The sequence below is a fragment of the Penicillium malachiteum genome (assembly GCF_028827825.1).
Source record: "Penicillium malachiteum strain IBT 17515 chromosome Unknown utg000004l:1.0-4883003.0:1.0-4884900.0, whole genome shotgun sequence".
In the NCBI taxonomy this organism is placed as follows: Eukaryota; Fungi; Ascomycota; class Eurotiomycetes; order Eurotiales; family Aspergillaceae; genus Penicillium; species Penicillium malachiteum.
In genome coordinates, this window is record NW_026643097.1 from 501977 (window position 1) to 514419 (window position 12443).

The 12443-nt window shown below is 47.2% G+C and overlaps 6 protein-coding genes across 6 annotated transcripts; 2 read left to right on the forward strand and 4 right to left on the reverse strand.

The window, feature by feature from the left end:
• Positions 1-123: 123 nt before the first annotated feature.
• Positions 124-1819, reverse strand: N7483_008348 (GMC family oxidoreductase; the record flags this gene model as incomplete). Its single annotated transcript, XM_057091775.1, has 2 exons — positions 124-1542; positions 1601-1819. The coding sequence occupies 2 exons, from the start codon at positions 1817-1819 to the stop codon at positions 124-126; spliced, it is 1638 nt and encodes a 545-aa protein (XP_056942949.1).
• Positions 1820-2028: 209 nt separating this feature from the next.
• Positions 2029-2533, reverse strand: N7483_008349 (uncharacterized protein; the record flags this gene model as incomplete). The annotated part of the gene is made up of 2 exons (XM_057091776.1): positions 2029-2194; positions 2250-2533. 2 exons carry the CDS (start codon positions 2531-2533, stop codon positions 2029-2031), a joined length of 450 nt encoding a protein of 149 aa, XP_056942950.1.
• Positions 2534-3760: 1227 nt separating this feature from the next.
• Positions 3761-5996, reverse strand: N7483_008350 (uncharacterized protein; the record flags this gene model as incomplete). Its single annotated transcript, XM_057091777.1, has 12 exons — positions 3761-3960; positions 4020-4086; positions 4141-4200; positions 4258-4561; positions 4615-4709; positions 4773-4868; positions 4922-5040; positions 5104-5130; positions 5183-5225; positions 5295-5727; positions 5783-5878; positions 5938-5996. The coding sequence occupies 12 exons, from the start codon at positions 5994-5996 to the stop codon at positions 3761-3763; spliced, it is 1599 nt and encodes a 532-aa protein (XP_056942951.1).
• Positions 5997-6706: 710 nt separating this feature from the next.
• N7483_008351 (uncharacterized protein) lies at positions 6707-8391 on the forward strand (the record flags this gene model as incomplete). Its single annotated transcript, XM_057091778.1, has 2 exons — positions 6707-6884; positions 6953-8391. The coding sequence occupies 2 exons, from the start codon at positions 6707-6709 to the stop codon at positions 8389-8391; spliced, it is 1617 nt and encodes a 538-aa protein (XP_056942952.1).
• An 831-nt stretch (positions 8392-9222) lies between these two features.
• On the forward strand, positions 9223-11049 carry N7483_008352 (uncharacterized protein; the record flags this gene model as incomplete). Its single annotated transcript, XM_057091779.1, has 1 exon — positions 9223-11049. The coding sequence occupies one exon, from the start codon at positions 9223-9225 to the stop codon at positions 11047-11049; it is 1827 nt and encodes a 608-aa protein (XP_056942953.1).
• A 508-nt stretch (positions 11050-11557) lies between these two features.
• N7483_008353 (uncharacterized protein) lies at positions 11558-12081 on the reverse strand (the record flags this gene model as incomplete). The annotated part of the gene is made up of 2 exons (XM_057091780.1): positions 11558-11773; positions 11797-12081. The coding sequence occupies 2 exons, from the start codon at positions 12079-12081 to the stop codon at positions 11558-11560; spliced, it is 501 nt and encodes a 166-aa protein (XP_056942954.1).
• Positions 12082-12443: the final 362 nt, after the last annotated feature.

Genomic DNA, 12443 nt, shown 5'->3' on the forward strand with positions numbered 1-12443 from the left:
CCTCAGATCAAGTCTGAAGCTTGCTTGGCCACGGCATGGGGGTTGTTTGCATTAGCAATACACAAATCAATGAGCAAATTCTGAGACAGGAAAGGAAGTTCTGTATTTGTGTAGCTTGCTTTCTCAATTCAGGTGGTTTCCTCGGATCAAGTCCGAAGCTCGCTCGGCCACAGCGTAAACAGTAGAGATAGGGTTCGCATGAGGGATAAGCGGAAAAATGCTTGCGTCAACAATCCGCAAATTCTGTATGCCATAGACTTTCAACTGCTCATCAACAACGCCACCGTCGGCCTGAGGAAACATTGCAGTGGTGCCACAAGCATGATGTGTGGTAGACCCCGTTGCTCTGATTTGATTCTTAATACCTTCGAGGTCGAGTTGCATCTCACCTACTTCAAAAAATGTACTTAAGGGTTCATGTGAGACGACTTGGTAAAGGTCCCGAATATGCCGAGCGAGTATTTCAATGTCCAATTCTTTGGCTGCTAAGCCTGCATCGACAGTTGGTAGATCTTGGGGATTATTCGAAGAGATGTGACTGCTGCCTCGGGAGAATGGAAAGCAGGAGATTGCGGCAATAATTGCTTTGTTTCCAGGGAGAACACCTATGAGGAAACAGGCCGATGCGTTGTCCGGATTTTGGAGAATGGATTTGATGACTTGTCCAGCCTTTCCGTCGATTTTGTGTGCCGAAAACAAATTGGAGAATTCTTCTGAGCTGAGACGAGTAAATGCAACTGCTTTCATTTCAGGTTTAAGGCCTTCCAAATGATCGCCAGCCTTGAGTTGGAATGTCTTAACGCTCATTAAATGTGTTTGGAAGTTTTCACCGACGCCTGGTAAATCATGGATAACTGGAATTCCGAGATCGTCGAGCCGATGCCGATCACCAACCCCCGAAAGCTCAAGTATCTTTGGTGTGTGCATGGCTCCCGCTGCAAGAATGATTTCTTTCGTCGCTTTTAAGACATATCTTTCACCGCTGTGGATGAACTCGGCAGCAGTAGCCATCGGGCCAGCAGATGAATTTTCAAGCAAAATACGTTCAACTGTAGCATTTGTGATGATAGTGACATTTGATCGAGAGGCGGCTATTGCGCCGTACTCATTATCTGCGCTGCTTCGAAGACCGGATGTTGGATCGATAGTGGCAGTATAGTCACGGGTACCAATGACTTTGTTTTTAGGAATGATTTCAACAACATGCTCGTATCCTTGATCTCTGAAGGCTTGATGCCATGCCTGGATAAGGGGCTCGCTCGCTTTATCTGCAAGGGCGGGGTATGTCACTTTGATCGACCCACTGGGAGCGGCGTCATTCAGTGTATCTCGGGTCTGTGTTTCATGCTTTGGCGGGGTTACTGTAATGCTTTTCTGGATATATGGACGAAGTGAGTCCCATGTCCAGGAAGTATTTCCGAGTTTTGCCCATACGTCAATTCCGGATGGCGAAGGAGGGAGGTACACCAGGCCGTTTATTGAAGAACACCCACCGAGAACTTTCCCTGCCGGACAATCTTGTTCTCTGTTCTCTAAACCGGGCTGTGGATCGTCAATGGATCTCTTCGAGAACCAGTGGCCGTGTTAGATATTCACACACCTGCGGCTCAATCTTCATCTTCCAGTCCAAATCAGAGCAACTTGATCGCCATAGCCGAGGGTCTCTCACGCGCGGGTCGGTAGTGGCGTCACTTCCGCTTTCTAAAACAATCACTTTAAACTCAGGATTCTCTGAGAGACGACAAGCAACCACCAGTCCAGCTGTTCCACCGCCGATAATAAGGAAATCGCTCATGGTGGGAAGGTCGACGGATGTCATGGCGATGTGATAGTTGTGGTGGGGGTGGAGTGAGGGCGAAGAGAAAGCTTGGCTCGTGAAATCCCGGGTTTGGTGGTCCCTGGTATACACTCACTTCTCTCTTTCTTCCGCTTAACCATTTGACGCAAGTCCGTGGGTTTTCGCTCTCAAACCTCGACGGAGTTTGTTATGTCGCCATCAATCACCTCCTACCCAGCATCTATCCGAACTCAATCTCCTCGTGCTTCAACTGCCTGTGGGCGCCTATGATACAACTGCAATCCTTGCAATGCCAGGCGCATCTCAACCTCATTGTGGTCGACTGGAATGCAGTATGTATCATAGTCAACCCACATATCCCTTGTTCTCGGGGAGTCGGCGTCCGCAAATGGCTTCCTGTGAAGTATTTTGGTTAGTATGAATATTTTAGAATCCCTGGAAGTGAACTTACCCTTTTTCATTGAAGAATGAGTAGCCACGGGAGATTATGAGGACGGGTCGAGCCAGATCGGCAATCATCTGCTTGACTGGTGCGTTGGGGAATGCCGAGATCACAATTGAGTCGTCGTCGATTTCTGCGAATCCACCTGCTCCGTGACGGCCGACGATTTGAAAGTCCTTCTTGCTGAGGATCTCTTCTGAAGACTCGCTGTAATCCGGGTCTTGGGCGAACAATGAACCCATCTCATTGCCGCAAAATCGAGCCATAGTGAGAGCTACCGCATGCTGGATCATTGCGTTCGATGAATGGTCCACGTCTGCACGTGTACCCCAGACATTGTGTTGCACTTTGAACCAGTGAGGAGCGCAGCGGGAGAAGTCGCCGAGGCCAAAACAAACAACCTTCTTTGCACCACGGCCTTTGCCGAGTAGGTCTTGGACAAGATTTGACAACATCTTGCAGGTTGTACTGTTCTGCCACAGCCAGTCCTTCTCGTCAAACACCCGTTCAGGCTGTGCTTGAAGCTCTTGGAAGTTTTTGGCGGCCTGGTTGTTCCATTCAACCATATAGGAGCTTTGGTACTCCTTGGTCTTGCCCTCCGGTGGTGAGAACACAAGCTGCCAGTATTCTTGGAACTCCACATATGGTTCCCTAGAGACAAGTTAGAATTATAGTTCGATTTATGTCTGATTAAGTACATACCAGATTGGATTCTCCTTCTGGTACATTGGGTTGACAATCTCAATAGTCCGTCCGTCAAGAAGACGAACGGAAAATCGAGCCATCAACCGACAGCTGGTCAACTGCCGTTCAATGTCCTGGAGATCCTCCTTGGTCCATAGCTTTGTCCCAGCTCTGTACAGCTCTTCCGCTCGCTGGCTACTGAGCATCCAGCCTGATGCATTGTTGAGAACCACCTTATCCTCCGAAGCTGACAACATCTTGACTGTCCAGGTCGAGTCGGTGCGTGGGGGAACAGAAATACGGCGTGAGAGCAGCAGGGGAGAAGTTCTGCGTGAGAAAAAAAGGGTGCGTCGAAAGAACACGCGCAAAGACGAAGAACGAATCAAAAAGCAGAGAAAAGCGACGATCGAAGAAAAGCAGTACGTTCAGGACAGCAGTGTGGTGGAAAAGATGTGCGTGTTGAGAACACGAGCAGGAAGTAAGAGAAGGGCGACGGCGGGGTGAGAAATCAACAAGAGGCATGTGATACCAGGCTACACGTTAAACAATCCGTTAAACAATCTAAGGCAATGGTGTTTAATGCGATGACAGTTCTCACTTTTTTTCAAGAATTGACAGCCTGATTATCTCTACTGCTAAAGGAGGACTTGCTTTCAGGATAGCTCAAAGGCGAGTTCGTCAGAATTGACAGAACGTGAACTACTAGAGATATGAAAATACCCAGCACCTAGAGTTTCAATAAGTTATATTCAAATACTGAAATAACACAGATTGATTTATTCACCTGATTCCCATACCTAGCACCAGAGCCTTCCCAAATCTGCCCAGATATCCATTCACTCATACAGCCAACCTGCCACACGGCGAGGATCCTTCGTGGCCTTGGAAATCCCTCGCCTAAGTTGACTGGGCCCACGTCTAAGATACTCACCATCTCCTGCTTTGCCTTTGATTTTACCATCTTCCCAAATAACCTGGCCTCGGAGAATAGTATATCGTGGCCAATTGGAAAATTCCATGCCTTCATAAGGTGTATCTTTATGAGAAGTACTGGTTAGTAGAACATCAGAAAGGGGTATCATAAAATTCACTCACAGTCAACATTATGGTGAAGCATATCGTTTGTCAATTTCAAGCTTTGAAAGACTTCCTCTGGGTGCCACTGTGTTCATGAGGGTTAATACAAAGCACATTGTAAGCATGTCGAGGTACTCACAATAACAAAATCGGCGTCTGAGCCAGGCATAATTGCCCCCTTCTTAGGATATAGTCCATACTTTTTCATGTTAGCTGCAATGACCATCACTCAACTATTGGGAAATAGAGCACATACCAGCTTCGCAGGATTTGTCGATGTCAGCTCTACAAATTTTTGTGGAGTAATCCGCCCAGTAGATAACGCTCCGGTATACAATAGTGGCAGTCTAGTCTCAACTCCCGGGATCCCATTTGGAATCAGTCTGAATGCTCCTTGCTTACGCTCAAGGAGATCTTGTAGCTCTTTGCCAGTGCAATGATGCTCACCCTCCATACTCGCTGCGTCTTCAAGGACACCAGAGGGTTTGCCATTGGGATGATCGTAACGGAATGGACAATGGTCAGAAGAATAGATGGTGAATGTGCCATTTTCAAGGCCCCTATTCACATTAGCAATAGTCATGGAGAATGAATCTGCTCAGATTCAACATACACAAAAAGTTCTTCTTGATCAGATGTGTCCGGCGGTGGTGGTGGAGAACAGATCATCTTGCTGTTCTCAAAGCAAGTAGGAGAATGAAATCGTTTCTTTATCTTTTATCAGCGACTCATGCGAGCAAAAAGTGAGCAGGAAGTAAATTCTTCGCCTACCAAGTCTTCCCATGTCAAGTGGAAATATTGAGGACATGTCTCTGCATAGACGGGAAGTCCCATGGTTTGTGCTCGGCGAACATTTGCGGCTCCGAGCTATATATGATGCTCTCAGTATGACTATTGTCAATTGTGGTGATTGAACGTACTGCAGATCCAACATGAACAAAGAGGATTGGGTTCTGGATCAATTGAGCTAAAGCAATTGCTCGATTAGTTGCCTCCCCCTCAACGAGGGCAGGACGGGATAGTGCGTGGTAATACGGTGCTATACACTGTTAGCCCTATACACTCACTACAGCCCTGTTGGGTGAGCAAAACAATGACTTACCGACCATCCCTTTGCTTTCAAGTTTTTCTGAAGATTAATGAGCATTATTATCAAGCTAATTGACTGGAACTTTCCTGACCTGTCAACCATTGAATCATATCCCCATTCTCGGCATGGATCATCTGTGGACCAGTAAGCATCGATTCCGGCAGCCCTAAAGAGCATTTTCAAGAAAATTTCCAATGCCTTACCGTGGTCATAGAATTCTTTTTAGCAGCAAACATGACATCCAAAAGTTGTGAGTCAGTCATACGCTGTGTTTCATAAGTCAAGAACAGCTTGCAGCTACTGATACCCCAGTCCTTCATCAGAACAGGCATCTCCTCTTCCAGCACATCAGCATCATTTCTCACAATTATTATGTGGAAACCATAATCAACATAGCTGCCAGTCGCCTCCGCACGGGCATTATATGCTTTCACAACATTGATAAGACTTCTGTCTTCTTCTGCACGAGTTTGGGTTGCGAAAGTAATGATGGTCGTAGTACCACCGGCAGCAGCACTTTTAGATCCAGTCTCGAAATTATCGGAACATTCACCTCCCAGACCATGAGGACCTGTTTTCAGATCTTGAGACAGATGCACATGAGCGTCGATACCTCCTGGCATGACATAGGCGCCTCTGGTCAGCTTGATTAGTACGATGAGGGCCAACTGGTGTGCAGATTGGCACTTACTGGGCATCTATGACTCGAGCTCCTTCCATCTCCTCTGGGTCAAAAGAGTCTATCAGTGTTCGGACTTTGCCATCTTTGACTCCGATACAGCAAGCACTGACATTTGTGTCAGACTTTGAATATATTTGAATGTTCCTGGATTCGAGTGGAGTTACCTGATATCGGAGGCGCTGACGACCTTCCCATTAGTGATAATCAAATCGAACTTGGCCATGGTATGGAATTGTTGATCAAATGTTGACTTCCAAGGTTTACTCTGAAAGCCAGAGCCAGCATTCATTTATTTGAACTAATTATCCTTAAGACCATCTCCCAATTCCGTACATCATCTTATCTTGCTGCTTATCGGGAAACATCCTTGAGCGAGATAAGGATGATGCTTACGCCCCGGGGCCGCTTTACTGAATTACTGATAACAAAGCTCCCAATTCTATCTCTCAGGCCGGATTTTATGGTACGATACCCAATAGCAGGTTCGCATTTGTCTGCTCTTCAATTCTGATTATCAATTTTCTTCAAGTTGGAACTATGTGATCCATGGATGGCAGATCGGGTATTTCCCGTGGTGGCCGCGGTATATACTCCCCTGGCAGTACTAGTAGTAGTAGTGTTGTGCCAGTGGAAGTTTTATGAGCAATACTAGTAGTAGTATGCTCGAATTCAAATTTGCATATGCCAATTCTTTCACTATTCACCATAAATTACAATTCATCAAAGATCAATTTTTATTTAGACGACTCTATGCTATAAGAGCCCTATTATCGGGAAGTTCTCCGTTCTACCCGTTCAATGTTCTCCGCATGCATTCTCCGCACTGCGGATTACGGATTATGGCTTGGCCGAACTCTTCTTCCTCCGATCACGTCACTCACAGAGACAGTCTCACCAACGGTCAATAGGCAGTCCTAACACCTGGATACCATCATGGCCATCGATGATAATGAGACGAGAATTCCCGCGACAGAACAAACCCCTCTGCTCCGGGACGACCCCGCCAACTCCGGTCCAGTGGGACAAGAACCGGAACCCGAGGAGGTCAGCACAAAGGAATTGATTATTATCTTGGGTTCTATCTGGGTCGGAGTATTTTTAGCAGCTCTCGGTATGTCAAAATCTCTATCTCTATGATAGTATCCCTGTGCACGAAGCTAACATTAATTAACCAACAAGATACAACGATCGTTGCGACATTATCCGCTCCCATTTCCTCCTCCTTCAACTCCTTCTCGCTGCTGTCATGGCTGGCTACCTCGTATCTGATCTCAAATGCTGCTTGTCAACCCCTCAGTGGCCGATTGACCGATATATATTCACGTCGTTGGGGTCTGGTTTTCTCCAATGTGTTCTTCGCTTTGGGTAACTTGATTTGCGGTCTGGCCAAGACACAGGGAACTATAATTCTTGGCCGTGTCGTCGCCGGTATTGGTGGCGGTGGTTTGACTGCGATCTCAACTTTTGTGACCTCAGATCTGGTTCCATTGCGGAAGCGAGGCATTTGGCAAGGCATTGGCAACATCTGCTATGGAGCTGGAAGCGGACTGGGTGGAGTTTTTGGAGGCTGGATCAACGATACCCTTGGATGGCGCTGGGCATTTCTCCTCCAGATCCCTTTCCTACTGGTTTCCTGTGTCTTGGTTGCGATCAAGGTGAAAATCCCAGTCAAGGAGACAGATGAGGCCAGGATCAAGCGTGTTGATTTTCTCGGTGCTATCACCTTGATCCTGACGCTCGTTACCCTACTGCTAGGGTTGAATACTGGTGGGAACCAAGTGCCATGGACTCACCCAATTGTCCTGGTCTCTTTACCCCTTTCCGCCGTTTTTCTGGGTCTGTTCATCTATGTGGAAGCTCGCGTCGCATCGGAACCTGTCATCCCCGTTAAGTTGCTGCTGGACCGCACGGTCGCAGCAGCTTGTTTGACCAATTGGTTTACTTCTATGACCGTATTTGGTCTACTGTTCTACCTTCCAGTTTATTTTCAAGTGCAGGGACTATCGGCCACTGCTGCTGGCGTTCGCTTGATTCCGCAGGCAATTGGTACCTCTATCGGCTCTTTGGGTAGTGGTTTCATCATGCGGTCCAGCGGTCGCTACCGAATCCTTAATACAGGTGCAATGGCTCTCCAGGTGGGATCCGTTGCGCTTATCTGCACCTTGACATTCTCTACTCCAGCATGGCTACCATTCCTGTACTTTTTCCTCCTGGGAGTCGCGTACGGCAGCATGCTTACAATCACACTTGTGGCTCTCATCTCAGCTGTGGATCATCAGCATCATGCCGTGGTTACATCTGCCTCATATGCCTTCCGCAGTACTGGCAGCACAATCGGTATCACTATCGCTTCTGCTGTCTTCCAGAATACGCTGAAGATTGGACTGTGGTCTCGCTTTGAGGGTCGCAAACATGCAGCAGAGTTCATTGGCCGACTTCGTGATAGCCTTGATGAAATTCACCAGCTTCCTCCTGATTGGGTCCCTGGTGTACTGGATGCTTATATGAATTCGTTGCGTGCTGTGTTCCTGACACTGTTGGGATTGACTGTTCTAGGCGCTCTGGTTAGCCTTGCCATGCGTGAGCACAAGCTGCACAATAACCTGTCTCGTCGCTGAAGACGATTGAAAATATTTAGAATGTTGATAGCGAACAAAAGCATTGCCAGTGGTAAATAAGAATTCCACATATTCTCTACTATGATATAATGAGGTCCAAGTTAAGCCAGTTAGTCATAGTTTAATCTAATTTAGTATCATAGTACCACTAACTAGCACTAAGTTCACGGGCTGCCGCTTCTAGCCGGCGCTTGACTGAGAAATTGTTACTTCCTATCGCTTCCCATTGGAGGAATTCTTCCTCCTTTCCTGCAGGGTTAAGAATCATTATCAGCTCCCGAATACCTTGCAAGTGGCGATACGTGGCGATGTGTGGGGAATCTAGAACCAAAGTACCAGATCACACTCAGCTTCAGGCTTTCAACTTGAACCTCGAGCATCTATTGAAACTCGAACAACACATAAACCCCCACCTACACCGCTTCAAAGCGTGCCGCCCCAGTTACACAAGTTAGCGTCTAGACTGGGCGTGCATATTCCAAGCATCGCATTGGGCCTCTAGTCACCGCTTCAAAACTGGACCCGATTGCCTGATCTCCCGAACCACAAAAACCTGCCCAGGTGCCGGATAAGCGTTTTCAGCACTTTTTCAATTAGACCATACTCATATTTCCTCGATCCTCTTTTCTCAATCTTTTTTTCTTCTTTTATTCCATTTGCAAATTTCTTTCACAATTTTGAATTTCTTTTCCGATTCAAGTACCACCTGTCTTGCTATAGACCCTGACCCGTCATTGATCCACCTTATAACGGCAGTTGACTTTCTCCCCGAACGTGAATAAACCTGCGCAACCAGCATTGCAAACAGAAAGGGGGACGTGAATCAGTGACATGGAGGTGGATGGTGATAGTGATGAGACGGTGATCGGTAGCAAGGATGGCTATCGAGTTTGCTGCGACCGATCTTTGCGGACAGAGACAACCAGCCCACGACATCGCCGAATACTCCTATCAACTGACAGCGCGTTCGCCGATACCGTTCTCCAATTGCTCGTTGACAATCCACACATTGAGCTGCGCTTAATCACCGACGAACCCTCCGCGCTGCTGGCAGGCACGAACAAGATTCCGCATTACATGGATACGGTGGATAGTACAACATTTGACAAAAAGACTGGCGCGCGTAAATGGCTCAAAGCCAAGGCAGCGGAGCTCTGTGAATGGGCAGATATGCTTTTGGTTGCTCCGATTGATGCTGGCGCTCTTGGGTCCATGTTGGCAGGTTTGACGAACACCTTGACCTTGGCACTTTTGCGTGGCTGGGTCTCGACAAAGCCTGTGGTTCTCATTCCTGGAATGACAGTGTCAGAATGGGATAACCCGATGAGTGGTCGCCAACTTAAGGAGATCCACCACTACTGGCCTTGGGTCCATATGGTTTCACCTGTGCTTTGGGAATCCAATGGACCAGAAGATTTAACCCAGTGGCCATGGTATGGTCAGAAAGACCTACTCAAAACACTGGAGAAAGCTTTGAACTTGCCGCCATGGGATGCATCTGTGGCTACTGCATCAGCTGTGAAGGGCAAATCAACTGTGGTGCAAACATCCTCAAAAGCACTTGCGTCACCATTATCTGGAAGCAATACAGTATCGGCCTTACAACATCTGCAAACTCATTGGCCCAACCCAGAATTCAAAGTTCGGTCACTTCCAGCAGAGCTTTGGCTCAACATCTTCGAAGTCCAGCTGGGAGATTGGGAAATAGCCAAAGCTGTCGGGATTCCAAATAGACTTCCTGTCCCGCAAGAATGGCAAAGCCATCTATTGAAAATGTCAACCCCCGCATCTCTCGAATACACAATCCTCAGGGGCTCATTCGCCGCTATTAAAAAGCGCATTGATGCACTTCCTCGATGGAAGCCTCTGTCAGATCTCGCCTGCCATCTTATAGTGAAATTCTCCCGCACCGATATCCTCTCCTACCTCACCGAAAACCATCTTGATCTTCTATGGACGACGTCTCGTCTAACAAATATCCCCTACCGCGCCTCGGCAATCTATGGCAACCCGACTGTCTTAACCTGGTGGCGTGACTCCCCAGCCCTTCCCACTAAAGAGTACATATCTGATGCGATGGATGGAGCATCGCGGGCCGGCTTCACCCATGTATTAGATTGGTGGCTCTACTCTGGACTTCAGCTCAAATACAGTGAACGTGCACTCGAGTCCGCCAGCGCTGAGGGCCGGGTTGCTGTACTTGACTGGTGGAAAGCGGCTTCAGCCAAAGCACCACGTCACAAACCTCTTCCCATGAAAGTCGGCAAATCCGTTCTCCTGGCTGCGCAGTCCGGGCAAACTGCATCTCTAGCCTGGTGGGATGCCTCAGGTATTCCATACAGTAATGCTGAGAATGTGGCCCGAATCGCTAGTACACATGGTCATGTCCATGTCCTGGACTTTTGGTATCGACTCAAGGGACCAAAGATGATCTTCGATAACCAGGTTCTTGTTGGTCCGACAAAGAATGGTCACGATCATGTCTTGCAGTGGTGGAAGGACTGCGGCCTTCGCGTTGAGTTCAAGACCTGTGATATCGAAGAGGCTCTTGAAGATGCAGCTCCAGGTGCAGATGTCCGTGTTCGCAGTTGGTGGGAGCGAAACGGTCTCAATCTAGGCCTCGGGACGAGAGAATGGATGAAGCCAAAGGTTCTTTAACTTGCATTATGAGTATTTTATCTCCGGGGTTTGGGGTTTTGGTTCATGCATTTTAGGCGATGAAACCTGTTTCATTTATCTTATTTCTTTTCCCCATTCGCATTCATTTGGGTTTTCTTGTTTCTTCCTTGGTTATTTGTTATTTTGTACTCATGAGACCAGATGATGATGACCCATAAATACCCATTTGAATATTTCTACTGTCAATTCTATTCATGTTGTCCATTTTGACATGAATGCATACTATTTCAACTTCAGATTGTGATTCTTTTCAAACATTCTCCATTCACTGTATATAGCAGAATATTCTCGGTACTACTACTCTACTAATTGCATACTTCATTTCCACTCCTCCAATCGCATATGCTTAATCTCAGAACCTTTTAACAACTTGAACTCCCTGAACTTGGCAAATTCTTTGAATCCCTCCGTCTCCGCAAATCCAAAGTGATCTTCCACTTTTTCCCATCCGCTGAATAGTACGAATTCCTCATCCTCGCCTTCTTTGTCAATTCTCCAACCCCCCAGAATACGCAAATGGAGCCGTATAAGCCCCCAGATGAGGAACCCCGGCTTTGGAGGCCGCATCAAATGCATCCTTATTCGCCGGCTCAACGAAAAACCGACTTATAGCGATGACAGGTGCATCGAGTGGAATCGGGGATGTAGAGGGCTTTAGAGTGCGAGTCAGCGCGGTCAAGTTCAAGTTATAAAAAACGAAAATCTATATTGAAGGAGGCAACTCACATCAATATCTAGATGAAACATCCACGCAACGGCAACATCATCCTTCAAAAGTCCTAAGTTCTTCTGATTCGTCTCCGACGTAATCCATTCCTCGGTGTGCACGGTCACGGATTCCCATCCTCCAACGATATAGCATATTTCCGGATCTTCAACTTGTCTGAAGAATCGAGCTGGGTACCCGGAGTACTCTGATTGTGCTTTCTGGGCTTGCTTGAGCTGGTCTTTCTTGGTGGGTGATGGATCTGTGGCCTTGAGGCGGAGACAGGCGAGTTCGGTGATGGGCATTTTTAGCTGATACTTCTCAGGGAGTCAGAGCAGTAGAATCTATGTGCTTGTAGAAAGTATGATGCTCCTGTGTACTTGTTTTTATACCTTAAGCTGGTCCGGCGTTAACTCCTGTTCGGGCCGAGCATCATCTTGTCTCATATACCAAGTGGGTCTGAGGCTGCCATCTTGTATGCGTGTTAAAATATTGGGAAAATTTTCCTAAAAGGGATTCCTGAAGGATTGGGTAACTTTGTTGGAGTGGGTTTGTTCCGTACAGAATTGGTGTACGTCGTCATTTGGGAGCCTGGGGGCGGAACTACTTAGTACGGGAAAGCAAGGATCTATATGAAAACATTCAAGCTATGCATCTAGAATGCATT